Source organism: Sinocyclocheilus grahami, unplaced genomic scaffold, assembly GCF_001515645.1.
Source record: "Sinocyclocheilus grahami isolate Dianchi unplaced genomic scaffold, SAMN03320097.WGS_v1.1 scaffold150.1, whole genome shotgun sequence".
Taxonomy (NCBI): Eukaryota; Metazoa; Chordata; class Actinopteri; order Cypriniformes; family Cyprinidae; genus Sinocyclocheilus; species Sinocyclocheilus grahami.
This window is the reverse complement of record NW_015505329.1, coordinates 1,960,080-1,973,327: the sequence shown is the minus strand read 5'-3', so window position 1 is coordinate 1,973,327 and position 13,248 is coordinate 1,960,080. Positions and strand designations below refer to the sequence as shown.

General features: G+C 35.3%; 1 protein-coding gene across 1 annotated transcript in view; it reads left to right on the top strand.

The window, feature by feature from the left end:
* LOC107592174 (synaptic vesicle glycoprotein 2A-like) overlaps positions 1-13,248 on the top strand; it is a 40,486-nt gene that overhangs the window by 25,720 nt on the left and 1,518 nt on the right. Inside the window, exons 3-11 of the mRNA XM_016281576.1 lie at positions 2,946-3,126; positions 3,932-4,083; positions 6,940-7,073; positions 7,200-7,289; positions 7,723-7,833; positions 9,204-9,292; positions 9,383-9,547; positions 11,142-11,275; positions 12,623-12,826. Of these exons, the coding sequence (XP_016137062.1) occupies positions 2,946-3,126; positions 3,932-4,083; positions 6,940-7,073; positions 7,200-7,289; positions 7,723-7,833; positions 9,204-9,292; positions 9,383-9,547; positions 11,142-11,275; positions 12,623-12,826 (1,260 nt within the window). The remainder of the gene's footprint in view (positions 1-2,945; positions 3,127-3,931; positions 4,084-6,939; positions 7,074-7,199; positions 7,290-7,722; positions 7,834-9,203; positions 9,293-9,382; positions 9,548-11,141; positions 11,276-12,622; positions 12,827-13,248) is intronic.

The following is a 13,248-nucleotide window of genomic DNA, read 5'->3' as shown; positions in this document are numbered from 1 at the left end:
TATATATATATAATAATTATATAATCATAACATTTAAAGAGGTGATTTATGTTAATGCCATATTTCTTGCCAAAATACATGTAAAAAAAGAAATGCAATAATTTTTTTTTACATTTAAAATAAATAATTCATCTATTCATTCTAATGCCAAAATATATAAGGAAATATGTTTTAAAGATCAAAAAAATGTTTCAAACATTTTGGGTGAATGGAATATATTTTATCTATCTATCTATCTATCTATCTATCTATCTATCTATCTATCTATCTATCTATCTATCTATCTATCTATCTATCTATCTATCTGTCGGTCTGTCTGTCTGTCTGTCGATCTGTCTGTCTGTCTGTCGATCTGTCTGTCTGTCTGTCGATCTGTCTGTCTGTCTACAGTGCCTTGCGAATTATTCATATCCCCTTCCTTTTTTTACATTTTGTTACGTTATGTCTGCAAAAACAGAATTGTCACAAATTCGTAAATGTATTAAAAATAAAAAAAATGAAATAAGTACATTATTAACTAAATATTTAGCTAAAGCACCTTAACAGCATCAAGTCCGTTTTATTTTACATTTTATGTTGCTGCCTTATGATAAATTTCTTTAAATTACTTTTTTCCACATTAATCTACACTCCATACACCATAATGGCAAAGCAAAAACAGAATTGTCACAACTTCGTAAATGTATTAAAAATAAAAAAAATGAAATAAGTACATTATTAACTAAATATTTAGCTAAAGCACCTTAACAGCCTCAAGTCTTTTTTTTTGTTTGATGCACCAAGCTTTTCTCATCAGCATTTGGCAATTATTTGCCATTCTTCACCTCACCTCTTCACCTCTCAAGCTCTGTCAGGTTGGATGGGGCAGATGCACATTTTCAGGTTTCTCCAGAAATATTTGAGTGGGTTCAAGCTCAGGCTGTGGCTGGGCCACTCAAGGACATTCACAGAGTTGTCTATAAGCCACTCTGGCTGTGTGCTTAGGGTCATTGTCCTGTTGGAAGGTGAATTTTCTGCCCAGTCTGAGGTTCTGAATGCTCTGGACTAGGTTTTCATTAAGGCTATCTCTATATTTTGCTGCACTGAGCGTTTCTTCTACTCTAACGAGTCCCTCAGTCCCTGCTGCTGAAAAACAGCCCCACAGCATGAGGCTGCTACCAGCACACTTTACTTTTGGGATGGTACTCTACAGGTGATGAGCAGAGCTGGTTGCTTAGAATTGAGGTTCATCAGACCAGAGAATCTTGTTTCTCAGAGTCTGAGGGTCCTTTAGGTGCTTTTTTGTACATTTCAAGTGTGTCTTAACTGAAGAGAGGATTGAGTTTGGCCACACCGCCATAAAGACTGGATTGGTGGAGTGTCGCAGCGATATTTGTCCTTCTGTAGGTTTCTCCTATCTCCACATATGATCATGGTGCTCAACTAGAGTGACCATCAGCAATTTCAACTGTCCCAGATAAGGGTATGAGTACTTATGCAATGGAATCATTTTATTTTTTTATTTTTAATAAATTTGCAAAGATGTTAAAAACCATTTTTTTTTGCTTGACAATTATGGTGTATGGAGTGTAGATTGTTGTGGAAAAAACAAATTTAAAGCAGTTTAACATAAGGCAGCAACAAGACAAAATGTGAAAAAAATGAAGGGGTATAAATACATTCACAATTATGGTGTATGGAGTGTAGATTGTTGTGGAAAAAACAAATTTAAAGCAGTTTAACATAAGGCAGCAACAAAACAAAATGTGAAAAAAATGAAGGGGTATAAATACATTCGCAAGGCACTGTATCTCTCTCTCTCTCTCTCTCTCTCTCTCTCTCTCTCACTAAATATATATATATATATATAATTTAATGATGCAATTTACTTTCAGTGCCATGATATTTCTTGCCAAAATACATGTAGAATATATGTACACGAGAAAATATACTTTTTAAATGTAAAATATATTTTGTCTATTCCTTCAAATGCCACAAATGCAAGAAAATATATTTTCTGTCTTTTGGGTGAATGCAAAATTATTATTTTTAAAAATATATATTTGGACTATTTATAGGACAAAATGGATACAAAATATATCACTAATATAAATTATATATTTCTGAATAAATTCTAAATGTATGACTAATATAGACATAATATATAATACATACATAACATCTATATTAGTGATATATTTCTGTTCATTCTTTTTGTATATTTTCAAATATATTTTAAATATTTTTCTGAAAATATTATGGAGTGATTTGAGACTCCCATGCAAATCACACAAGGAGCAGAATATTTATGTTATTGACAATATAGAGGTTTCCATTTCAGTTAGGATGTTGCCTATATAGGCTGCAGACAGTAAGACAGCTCATTAGGTTTTGGAACAGAGCCATTGTGTTTTGGATACTGGTGCGCTTAACTAGCTTCACCAACAAGACCCAAGGTGTGAAATTATGTTAATCAGATGTGAAAGAGCAATATCTGAGGAATATCATTTTCCTTGGGTCATTCATATTGCATCCATGGATGATTCACTGCTTTCTGATTGTCGTGACAGGCATCACATCCATCACATCCATGCCAGCGGTCTGCTGTGGTGCTGCCGGGTGACGTCTGTCTGTGTTCACACCCGCAGTCACATGACCAGCTGGAGCTGTGAAAGAGTCGTCAGTGTGAATTCACCAAAACCAAAGAAATCCTCGCACACGAACAAAAGACAAATGAATTTGAGCTCTCAGGCACAAAACAATGAAATTGTTCCATTCTATAAAAGAAGCACAACTTTGGCATTTTAATCGTATTTTGGCTCCAGTTCCAGAAATGTCATTTTACCCAACATATCGGTCACTTTGATTTACTGTCTGTATGGAGTATCACAGTGAGTCATCCTGATTGGGACAGGACGCTGGTACGGTTATTGATCGGCCTGTCTCTCTGTGTCTTTCTCTCGCAGGTCTAATTGTGTATCTGGGTATGATGGTGGGTGCCTTTGTGTGGGGAGGTCTGGCTGACAGAATCGGCCGCAGACAGACCCTTCTTATCTCTCTCTCCATCAACAGTGTCTTTGCTTTCTTCTCCTCCTTTGTCCAAGGATATAGCTCTTTTCTGTTCTGTCGTCTGCTCTCCGGCGTGGGGTAAATGCACTTTTCACACTACCTACAGTCTACCCACATTTATTATTATTATTATTATTTAAAAAAAAAAAGAACTTCCATTAGCTGTCAAGTCACAACATTTCTGTTTTTCTTTTAAATATTTTCATCTATTATTTCTTTTTTATTTTATTTCAACTTTATTTCAGTTAACAAAAAACGATTTTTAAATAGTTTTCGATTTTGTTACCAATAACAACTATGATTTCGAAGTTGTAAATAAATAAATAAAATAATGGAGTATGTTTTGCAAGAAAAAACGTTATCAGTCTTTCTACTTCAAAATTTCATGTTTAATTCAATGTTTTACTTGCCGTTTCTTTGTCATGTTTTTCCATAACTAGCAAATTCTAATTAAATTCTACACCAAATTTTTTTCAGAGTATATTATAAACTTTTTTGAAATATGGTGGAAGAACACATTTTCTGAATGTATATAATTTATTAAAATATTATATTTAATCAATTAAATGCACATTTCTGTAGGTGGCTTTTGAACACCAATTAATAATATACATATCACCTAATGATTCTGGAAATACCCCATGTATACTATGTGTATGACCATGTTTACTGGTAATATATAATGTAAAAAATAAAACCGTAATAAAAACAGCAGTTACCTTATTTTTAATTTCATTCCATTTTAATTCTACTTCCTGAAATTTTTACTAGCTCTGAAAATTCTAATGGCACACAAAATGTAATATTAAATCAGATATTTTACATTTTTAAAAATGATGCACAATATCCTAATACTGGAGTCCCTCTCTGTTTCATGCTGTAGGATCGGTGGCTCTATTCCCATTGTGTTCTCGTATTACTCTGAGTTTCTGGCTCAAGAGAAGCGTGGTGAGCACTTGAGCTGGCTCTGCATGTTCTGGATGATTGGAGGCATCTACGCTGCTGCCATGGCCTGGGCCATCATTCCCCACTATGGTAACCACCCCGCTCACATTGCTTAGGTTGAGTGCTGTAGCTTAATGGTTAATTGATCTCGGCTTTTAGCTGGAAGGTTTTAGATACATTAATTGAACTATCACCCCCGTGCCCTTGAGCAGGGCATTTAACCTCAGGTAACTCCACAGGGGACTGAACCGGTAACTTAAGATGGAGATGTCACAGAAAGTAATTCCACCAATTAAGGATTTAGGGACAATATGAAGTGGTTATAAATCTCATCAGCTTATCTTCAAAAGTATGACATGATTTTAAAAGCCTAGTTGCCATGAATATCAGAAATGGCAGTCACTTGAGTGTCGTAATTAGAAAGACTGTAGTCTACACAATTTATTACACTGTAAAAAATGACCGTGAACTTAACGGTAAAAGACTGTAAAAGTGCTACAGTAAAAACCTGTTAAATGGTTAACGGTAAAAATTCCCCTACTATATACGATGAAAAACTGTATTGGACATTACATGTATTGGACATTAATTTTACGGTAGTATACCGTTTTTGGAAGTGAAAAAGACCGTATAATTTACAGTGAATAACCGTAAACTGACATTCCCAGAATTCCCTGCATTACATTTCAAATGTGATGTTTTTTTGTTGAAATAACTATGTTTTTTCTTAGTTTTTTCTTATCAGTTTTGTATATTAGGGTTGTGTGTTACACCTAATGTTGTTAAATGAATGTTTATTGTATTATTTCAGTTTCATGTGTGTTACCATGATGGTGTTTAGTGTTTGTGTGAATGACACTGTGCACCTTCTATATATGTTATTATCTAAAAGTTGCTTGTGATGGGCTTTGGTTCATCGTGTGACTGCCTGCATTTGGTGGTTATCAGTGTATTACAAAGGTACAAATCAGATTTCAGTACTTCAATAGGTTGGTATATTAACATTATATCAGTTAATGAAAATACGGTATTTAACTGTAAATTTAAGTTAAAACCGTAAAACCTAAAACGTTGCTACCGTATTTTTTACGGTAAAATTCCGGCAACCACAGCTGCCGGTTTTTTACCGTAAATTTTACGGAATTTTTTTGTACAGTGTAGTTGTAAATTAAGTGTTTTTTTTAGCATTAGCTTTTTAAAACGTTTACAGTCAAAAATGGAAACAATTTGATATCTTGAATTATTTTGGATATTTTATGACTTTGTAAATGTGCATTCAGTGCAGGGTCAGAAATTAATAGGGGCTTGGGGCAAAAATGCCACCAAAATCAATAAAAATGCCCCCTAAATTCAAGATACTCAGGGCTCCAGACTGCGCCTAAAACGGTCACATTTGCGACCAAAAATATTAGTTTGCGAGTGATATTTTTACCATTGGCATCTGTTTAAATTTACATGTTATGATTTAAAAATGTGCATGTAATTCCTTTTTTCCTGATTGTTTTGCGATCACATATTTTGTTTATGTTGACGTAATAAACTGAGACGATGCGCATCAAAGTTTTAGAGCAAAAACAGTCCTAATCTCTGCCGAACTCCAGCGTCGATGGCTTACTAAAAGCGAGCTCCAGTTGTGGCGGCATCAGAGAGAGCGAAAATGACGGCGAGACATGCGATTGCGAAGTAAAAGTGCAGAAAAGCAGTCTATTTCGTGCACAACTTGAACAAACTACAACAGCTAAAACTGTCAGCTGTGTGGACATTAACAATATCGGTAACAATTCTAGTTTATAATCGATACTAATATGGCTTCTTGTTATCAAGATCTCTAGTCTACATGCTGTGTTTTGTTAATGCTGTGAACTTCATATTATTTGTTGCGCGCTTTGCCATCCAATAATCGCAATAAGCTTTGTGCTCTGTTACCTTTTAATTAAACAAAGTATCAGCTTTAAAATTCTGCCAAATTCGTAATGAAATTCAAACAATAAATACCATTTTAGCGCTCTTTAATTAAACGCATGAGCGATTCGCCTCAGTTCAAGCGGCACGTGAATCCATCATATCTTTCTCTTTATTACTATAGTACGAAATAAACATGAATGGACATCAAAAGGTGTGTTATAAGATAACCTACAGTACATCTTACTGAAATGTCTCATGTAATCGCTCATTCAGTGTTTCAAACTGCGGAAAACGAGTAAAGCTTGTAAACAATGCCACGTAACAATCATTTACCTCAGAATAACCATTCGGCGTCCATGAGCTCATCAGTCAGCTAGAAAAATTAACTAAATAGGAGCATTTATGCGATATATTGCATATTCATATTTTTACTTAGCCTGTTGTCTACATGATGACAAAGAATGCAAGGAGCTAAAGATAAAATTCAACACCTTATATAAAATTGCATGTTACTAATGAACAGACTGGATGTGTGCAAGACATATGACAACATTTATAGGATGCATTGAGGAGGAGCCCAAACTACACTCAATGACCAAGTGATGCTGACATAGTTATGGACCTGATATTGGCACAGATTCTGTGTAATAAACAATTCTTTGTGACTGTATATAGTTCTCAGTTTGGAAAAGACGTTTAGTTCCCACTTTAAGTGAACCTTAGTTCTCATCTACAATATGAATTAAAATGCTGATAAAGACAAGAAAAGATGACTGAAATGTTAAATTGTTAAAAAAAATTAAAATAAATAAAACCCATTTATTCTATGGCACTTAAAAAATTATTTGGCTGCTAATTTTGTTTCTTATAGGAGCCAATGGCTCCTTAACTGATTTTTTTTGTCTGGAGCCCTGGAGCCCTGGCAAAAACTGAAGTGAAGTGTAAAAAAAAAAAAAAAAAAGTGAAAATGCATGAAAGGGCATTAAATGCATTTAGTTCCTGTAACTAGTTTAGTAATATATGCCCTTTCCTTTTAACCAGGCTGGAGTTTCCAAATGGGCTCAGCCTACCAGTTTCACAGCTGGCGAGTGTTTGTGCTGGTGTGTGCGTTCCCGGCCGTCGCCGCTATCGCTGCGCTGACCACCATGCCAGAGAGCCCACGCTTCTTCCTGGAGGTTAGTGACGTCCCACATCCCGGCTTGGATCTGTGTTTTTGGTTCATGCTGTAGGAAAAATGTGCAGAATAAGTTTGTAAATCAAAGATGACTTTGCTGCAAATTGCAATGTGTGTGTTTTAACAGAACGGAAAACATGATGAAGCATGGATGATTCTGAAACAGGTCCATGACACCAACATGAGGGCCAAGGGCTACCCGGAGAGGGTTTTCTCTGTGAGTAGTGCTTGATTCACTATCAGAAAGAACAATAACATTAGGACGGAAGTGATCTGTGGAAATCTGCGGAATTTTAATTTCTCAGTATGAATTAAAAATGAATTATGCAGCCATGCTAATGGGTTCCCATTTATCTGGCCGAACTGGAGTCAAATTGGCTTTCATGCACATTTAATGAAGGTGAATTAAGTTATTATTTAGATGTCAATTATTTTGGTACCGTAAAGGACATTTTATAACTGTAATGGGCCCTGCAGCGATTAGCATTGTAAATCTTAATCTTGACGCTTAATTAGACACGGCTCACCTCTCATTGTCAAGTAGTTAATAAAGGCTATTCATGAGCAGATTCCCACCAGTTAACCACACACAACTGAGAATATCACTAAAGTATTAAGGCACGTTTTGAAGCATGCTGTGAAATCCCCAGGTCACCACTATTAAGACGGTGAAACAGATGGATGAGTTGGTTGACATGGGTGGAGACGCCACAGCCTGGCATCAGCGCTGGAGGATCAAGCTGACCAACCTCTTCCATCAGGTAGAGTACCATAAACACTAGCATATGAACTTTTAGTTTCAAATGATCTACAGAGGACATTTTATACTTTTACACATTTTATTTTATATCAGTCAAGGTTTCTTGCACCAAAAAGTCATCATTTGATTGTACACTTACCATTCAAAAGTTTGTGGCAGTAAGATTTGTATTTATTTTTTTATTAAAACTTTTATTCAGCAAACATGCAATAATTGATCATAAGTGACAGAAAAGACATGTATAATGTTACAAAAGATTTAAATTTAAATGCTGTTCTTTTGAAAATTCTATTCAAAATATAAAAAATGTGTCATGGTTTCCACAAAAATATTTAGCAGCACCAGGTTTAAAACTATTAAAACCAAATGTGTTAACTAAAAAAACAAAATAATAAATAAATAAATAAATAATGAAAATATATAAATAAATAATGAAAATAAATAAAGCGAATATAAATAAAATTCATGAAATCTAAACAGAAATTAGAAATGTTGCCACTAACTAAAATAAGTTTTCTTTGAAACTCTAAAATTACTAACTGGAAATACAGTAAATAAAAGTTAAAACTAGGGTTGCAAAGGGGAGGAACATTTCCGTAAACTTTCCAAAAATCCCTGGAATATTCTCAAAAATCCTGAAAATTTTCAAAAATTTCTGGAATATTTCCAAAATTTACTAGAAATTTTCCACCTTTTTTGCAACCCTAGTTAAAACGGAACTAAAGCTGAAATAAAAAATTTATTAAATCTAAATAATAATATTTAAAAAGAACAAAGACAAAAGTAAAGCACATAACAAAATTACTAAAAAATACTAATTCAAATTAAAAGTAAAAACTGAAAATAAAAATAAAAGCTAATTCAAAACATTAATAAAAACTATCATAGTACATAAATAATAAAATAACACTAAGCAGCACAACTGTTTTCAACATTTAATTAAAAAGAAATATATCTTGAGAACCAAATCAGCATATTAGAATGATTTCTGAAGGATCAAGTGACAGGAATACTGTATTTTTGATCAAATAAATGCACCCTCGGTGAGCTTGAGCGACTTCTTTCAAAAACATTTTTATAAAATAGTATTTTTGTATATGTATAATATTTACTTTAAATGACTGTTGTTATAATTAGCTAACATTTTTGCTTGAAATAAATAATAATGCCCTCACCGATTAGTTATACTAAATAGGCATTGATATGTAAATGCAGCTGGTCATATGGTAACATGCTTATGTCTTAGTGACACTGTAACCATGGTGATTCTGATTGACACATATTTGCAGCTCAGGTTCCATAAATTGTAAACAATGAAGTGTGTACAGTACTCAAACTCCTGTCTTCCAATTGTTTATCTTGGGTTTCCAGGTGTGGAGCAACTTCCTGACAGTGTTTAATCCAGAGTACCGGAGGATCACCTACATGATGATGGCTGTGTGGTTTTCCATGTCCTTCAGGTAAACTACACTGAACTACATGCATTTTCCAATCCATCCAATGATTTGTCCCTCTGCATTGTTTCATGTTTTGTTGCTCTCTGTCTCCAGCTACTACGGGCTGACTGTTTGGTTCCCTGACATGATCAAATACCTGCAGAAACAAGAGTACTCCTCACGCACAAAGGTCTTCATCAAAGAGAAAGTGGAGCATGTGACCTTTAACTTCACCCTGGAGAACCAGATCCACCGGAATGGAGAGTACTTCAACAACAAGTAAGCGCCGCTCATAGGCAGTATGGCAAACATATTTCAGTAAATAGGCCTGACCTTTGTATAAAAGGTGAATTGTGTTGTGGCATTTTGCTTGCTTTTTAAAGGCATATTCCAGATTAAATGCAATTTAAGTATGATAGAATGACATGACATGACCTTGTCTTTTGAGCATGCCTCTGTTTTTCTTATGTTTATGGCAGAATTCAACTAGGACAATGGAAATTGATTGCTATTAGCATCTATAATATATTGAGTTTTCATTTTAATTTAAGTTCTATAAATTTTGTGTACTTTTTGCATTTTTGTTTAAAATATTTCTGTATACTGTAACTTTATTTTGATTTTAGTTTTAGTCATTTTAGTACTTCAAACTTAAACTTTAAGTTTAGGTTCTTCATCTAATATTTCAGCTTTATTTCAGTAAACAAAAATTATTTTTATTAGTTTTAAATTTAGTTGCAATAACAACACTGATCACACAGTGTATCGTTTCTAGAAAGACAATCCCAGAGTGTGTTGCTAAAAATCATGTGATGGCAGATGAGTTGAGATGATGCTAAGTTTATTATTGGCTTTGTACTGTATATTACTTTATTTCTCTGTTGTAGTTTGTTTAATTGTTTTGGTGCTTAAAGGTGGGGTAAGCGATTTTTCAAAAACGCTTTAGAAAACTGATTCGGGCCAAGTAGCAAAACAAACTTGAAGCCAATCAGCAGTAAGGGGTGTGTCTACTTATGATGTGGCGGAAAGAGAGTTCAGTGCACATGACAGATAGAGATGGTGGATAAAAAACAAAAGAAGAAAACGTCTGCGGAGAAGGCTTAAGGCAATAAGGCAAGAAGTAGGACCCGTGTAAATACCGGATCAGCTTTCCAGTGCTGGAGAGAACTCAAGGAGCGGAAGGCCTGCGATCGGACGCCGAGGTTGCTTTGTTTCTTCTCGATAGGTGAGTAACACCGCGTCTGCGCCGCAACAGCTAAAGTCTGTCTAGTACACTGGACGCGACAAAGCAACCGTTGAAAATCATTTGAAATTTGGGCCAATACGTCATAAATAGAATGCAGCAGCAGTTTTCTGTCAGGGATTTGTCGAGTCGTGCCGCGCCGCATCCAGTGTAGACCATAGATATGTATATATATTTATTGTGAAGACAGCATCACTGATTATAATGAGTTCCATAGTATTTTGTCGTGCCGCGCCACTCGCGTCCGGTGTAGACACGGTGTAACATTGGTTTTGCTTTGTTTCACAGAACTAATCGTTGCCTGGGTTGCGTACGTATGTGTGGGCCGGAGCTTAACAAAATAGGGGCGAGACCCTTTTGGGGTAGGGGCGTGTTTGTTTTGGTGATTTCAAATGTCAACATTGGCTACCAGAAATCACTTACCCCACCTTTAATATTATTTATTTTTGATCTGTTTTATGTATAATGTTTCATGTTTACCACAGGACAAACAAAATGTGTGTTCACCTATCCTTTATAGAATTAGATTTACATTGTCTATTTTTATTTGGGCCACTTTGTAGAAGCTAAAGGAAATCTGAATACTTCTAAGCAATTTCTTTGGGAATTTGTTTCTCTTTGTCATTAAAGGTTCTTGAATCTGAAGATGAAGTCTATGGTATTTGAAGACTCCCTGTTTGAGGAATGCTACTTTGAGGATATCACGTCAAGCAACACCTTCTTCAAAAACTGCACCTTCATCTCCACCCTCTTCTACAACACAGGTGAGAAGACCACAGGTTACACCCTCCTAGCTATAAACAAATATAGTGCTGCTGTTGAATGTCGAGTGCGATTTACACATTCAGCCGTATACAATAATTGGATTTCATCTGTAGTCGTTCAAAGCTTTGAACCTTTATAAGAAGACACTCGTATATGACATGTTTTTCTTCGGTTTAAATGGCTCTAGTTTCTAGTGCTATTGAAAGCATTGAAAATGTTTCAGGTATCCTAGCAACACCAGCTCAGATTCTTCCTCTGCCTGTCTGTGAAGGAATGACAATCTGCTTTTCCTGATTCAGTCATACTGAGTGTTTAGGATTGTTTTTCTGAGCAGCTTGCAAATGAATGATGAGACTAAGAAACAAAGGCTCTGTTCCAAAACCTAGTACGCTGCCTACCTAGACAGCATTGTAATGTTTACATGAATGCATTTGCAGATGCTTTTATCCAAAGCAACTTCCATTGCATTAGATCATAATTTACTTATCCTCGTGTCATTCCAAACCTGTATGCATTTCTTTCTTCTGTAAAACACAAAAGAAGATATTGGTAACCAAGCAGTTTCAGGTCCCATTGACTTGTGTGGACTTTTCCTTTAAGGTGTATTTTATAAGTTCATGCATCATAGGCATGCAAAAATCAGTTTTTCAAAAGGTAAGGGCAAATCCCAGAATGCACTGCAATGAGCTAAATGAATAAATTAATCCAAGATGGCAATGACTATAATATCCATATACTGTGTGAATGACCGTTGGAAGGCAGTAGACGGCTTACAAGGTTTTAGTATAGAGGTAAATGTCAAAAATGCAGTTGCAATTTCTTTCTGTCCTCTGCGTCATGAAGTAGCTCAATGCATTAGACCACATGCATAAAGATGTCATCTGTCTATTGATTCTAGGGTGACCATATGTCCTCTTTTTCCCAGACCAGACTTGGCTGTGATTTCTAAGTTGTCTATAATGTCCAGGTTTTTCTTTGTTTTCTTATTGTTTTCATTCTTGCTGAAGGTAATGACTGAACAGTGGTTTGACCAATAGTGTGCAGGCATTGTACATAATCAACCAATCGTGGCATGTAATAAGGTGGTATCTACAGAGAACGGTCAAAGCAATGCACATATGTGTACATATAATGTATAAGAACTGCAGAGAGCATGTCAATAGGAAAACAAAGCCAAAACCCGGCAATTTAGAAGTCCCGGCAAGGACATGTCTAGAAAAAAGAGGACGTATGGTCACCCTATTGATTCTTACAGCAGTCTGACCTAGAAACGCTTACCTACTTTAACTGGTGTAATGGAGGAATAGCTGCTGCATTGGTTAACAAGAGCCCTCATCTGTTTTTAGACTTGTTCAAGTACCGGCTGATCAACAGCAAACTCATCAACAGCACCTTTCTGCATAACAAAGAGGGCTGTATGCTGGATTTCAGCGATGAGAACAATGCCTACATGATCTATTTTGTTAGCTTCCTTGGCACACTTGCCGTCCTGCCCGGGAATATTGTGTCAGCTCTGCTCATGGACAAGATCGGACGTCTAAGAATGCTGGGTAAGAAAAACAAGCTGCATCAGTGCAATTTTTGGAGCTCAGAATAATATGAAGCCTTTTTAAAAAATAATAAACATTTGTTCTCACTCTCGTCATTGATTTCTGAAGGATCATGTGGCACTGAAGACTGGAGTAACGATGCTGAAAATTAGTCTAAGATAAATTACATTTTAAAATATATTTAAAATAGGAAAACAAGTTATTTTAAATTCAAATTATTTTCACAATATTACTTTTTTCGTTTTTGTTTTTTTTAGCAAATAAATGGAGCCTTGGTGAGCATAAGAGACTTCATTCAAAAATCTTCAAAAATTTGACCGCCCCCAAAACTTTTGTACAGTAGTGTAGATAGATAGATAGATAGATAGATAGATAGATAGATAGATAGATAGATAGATAGATAGATAGATAGATAGATAGAT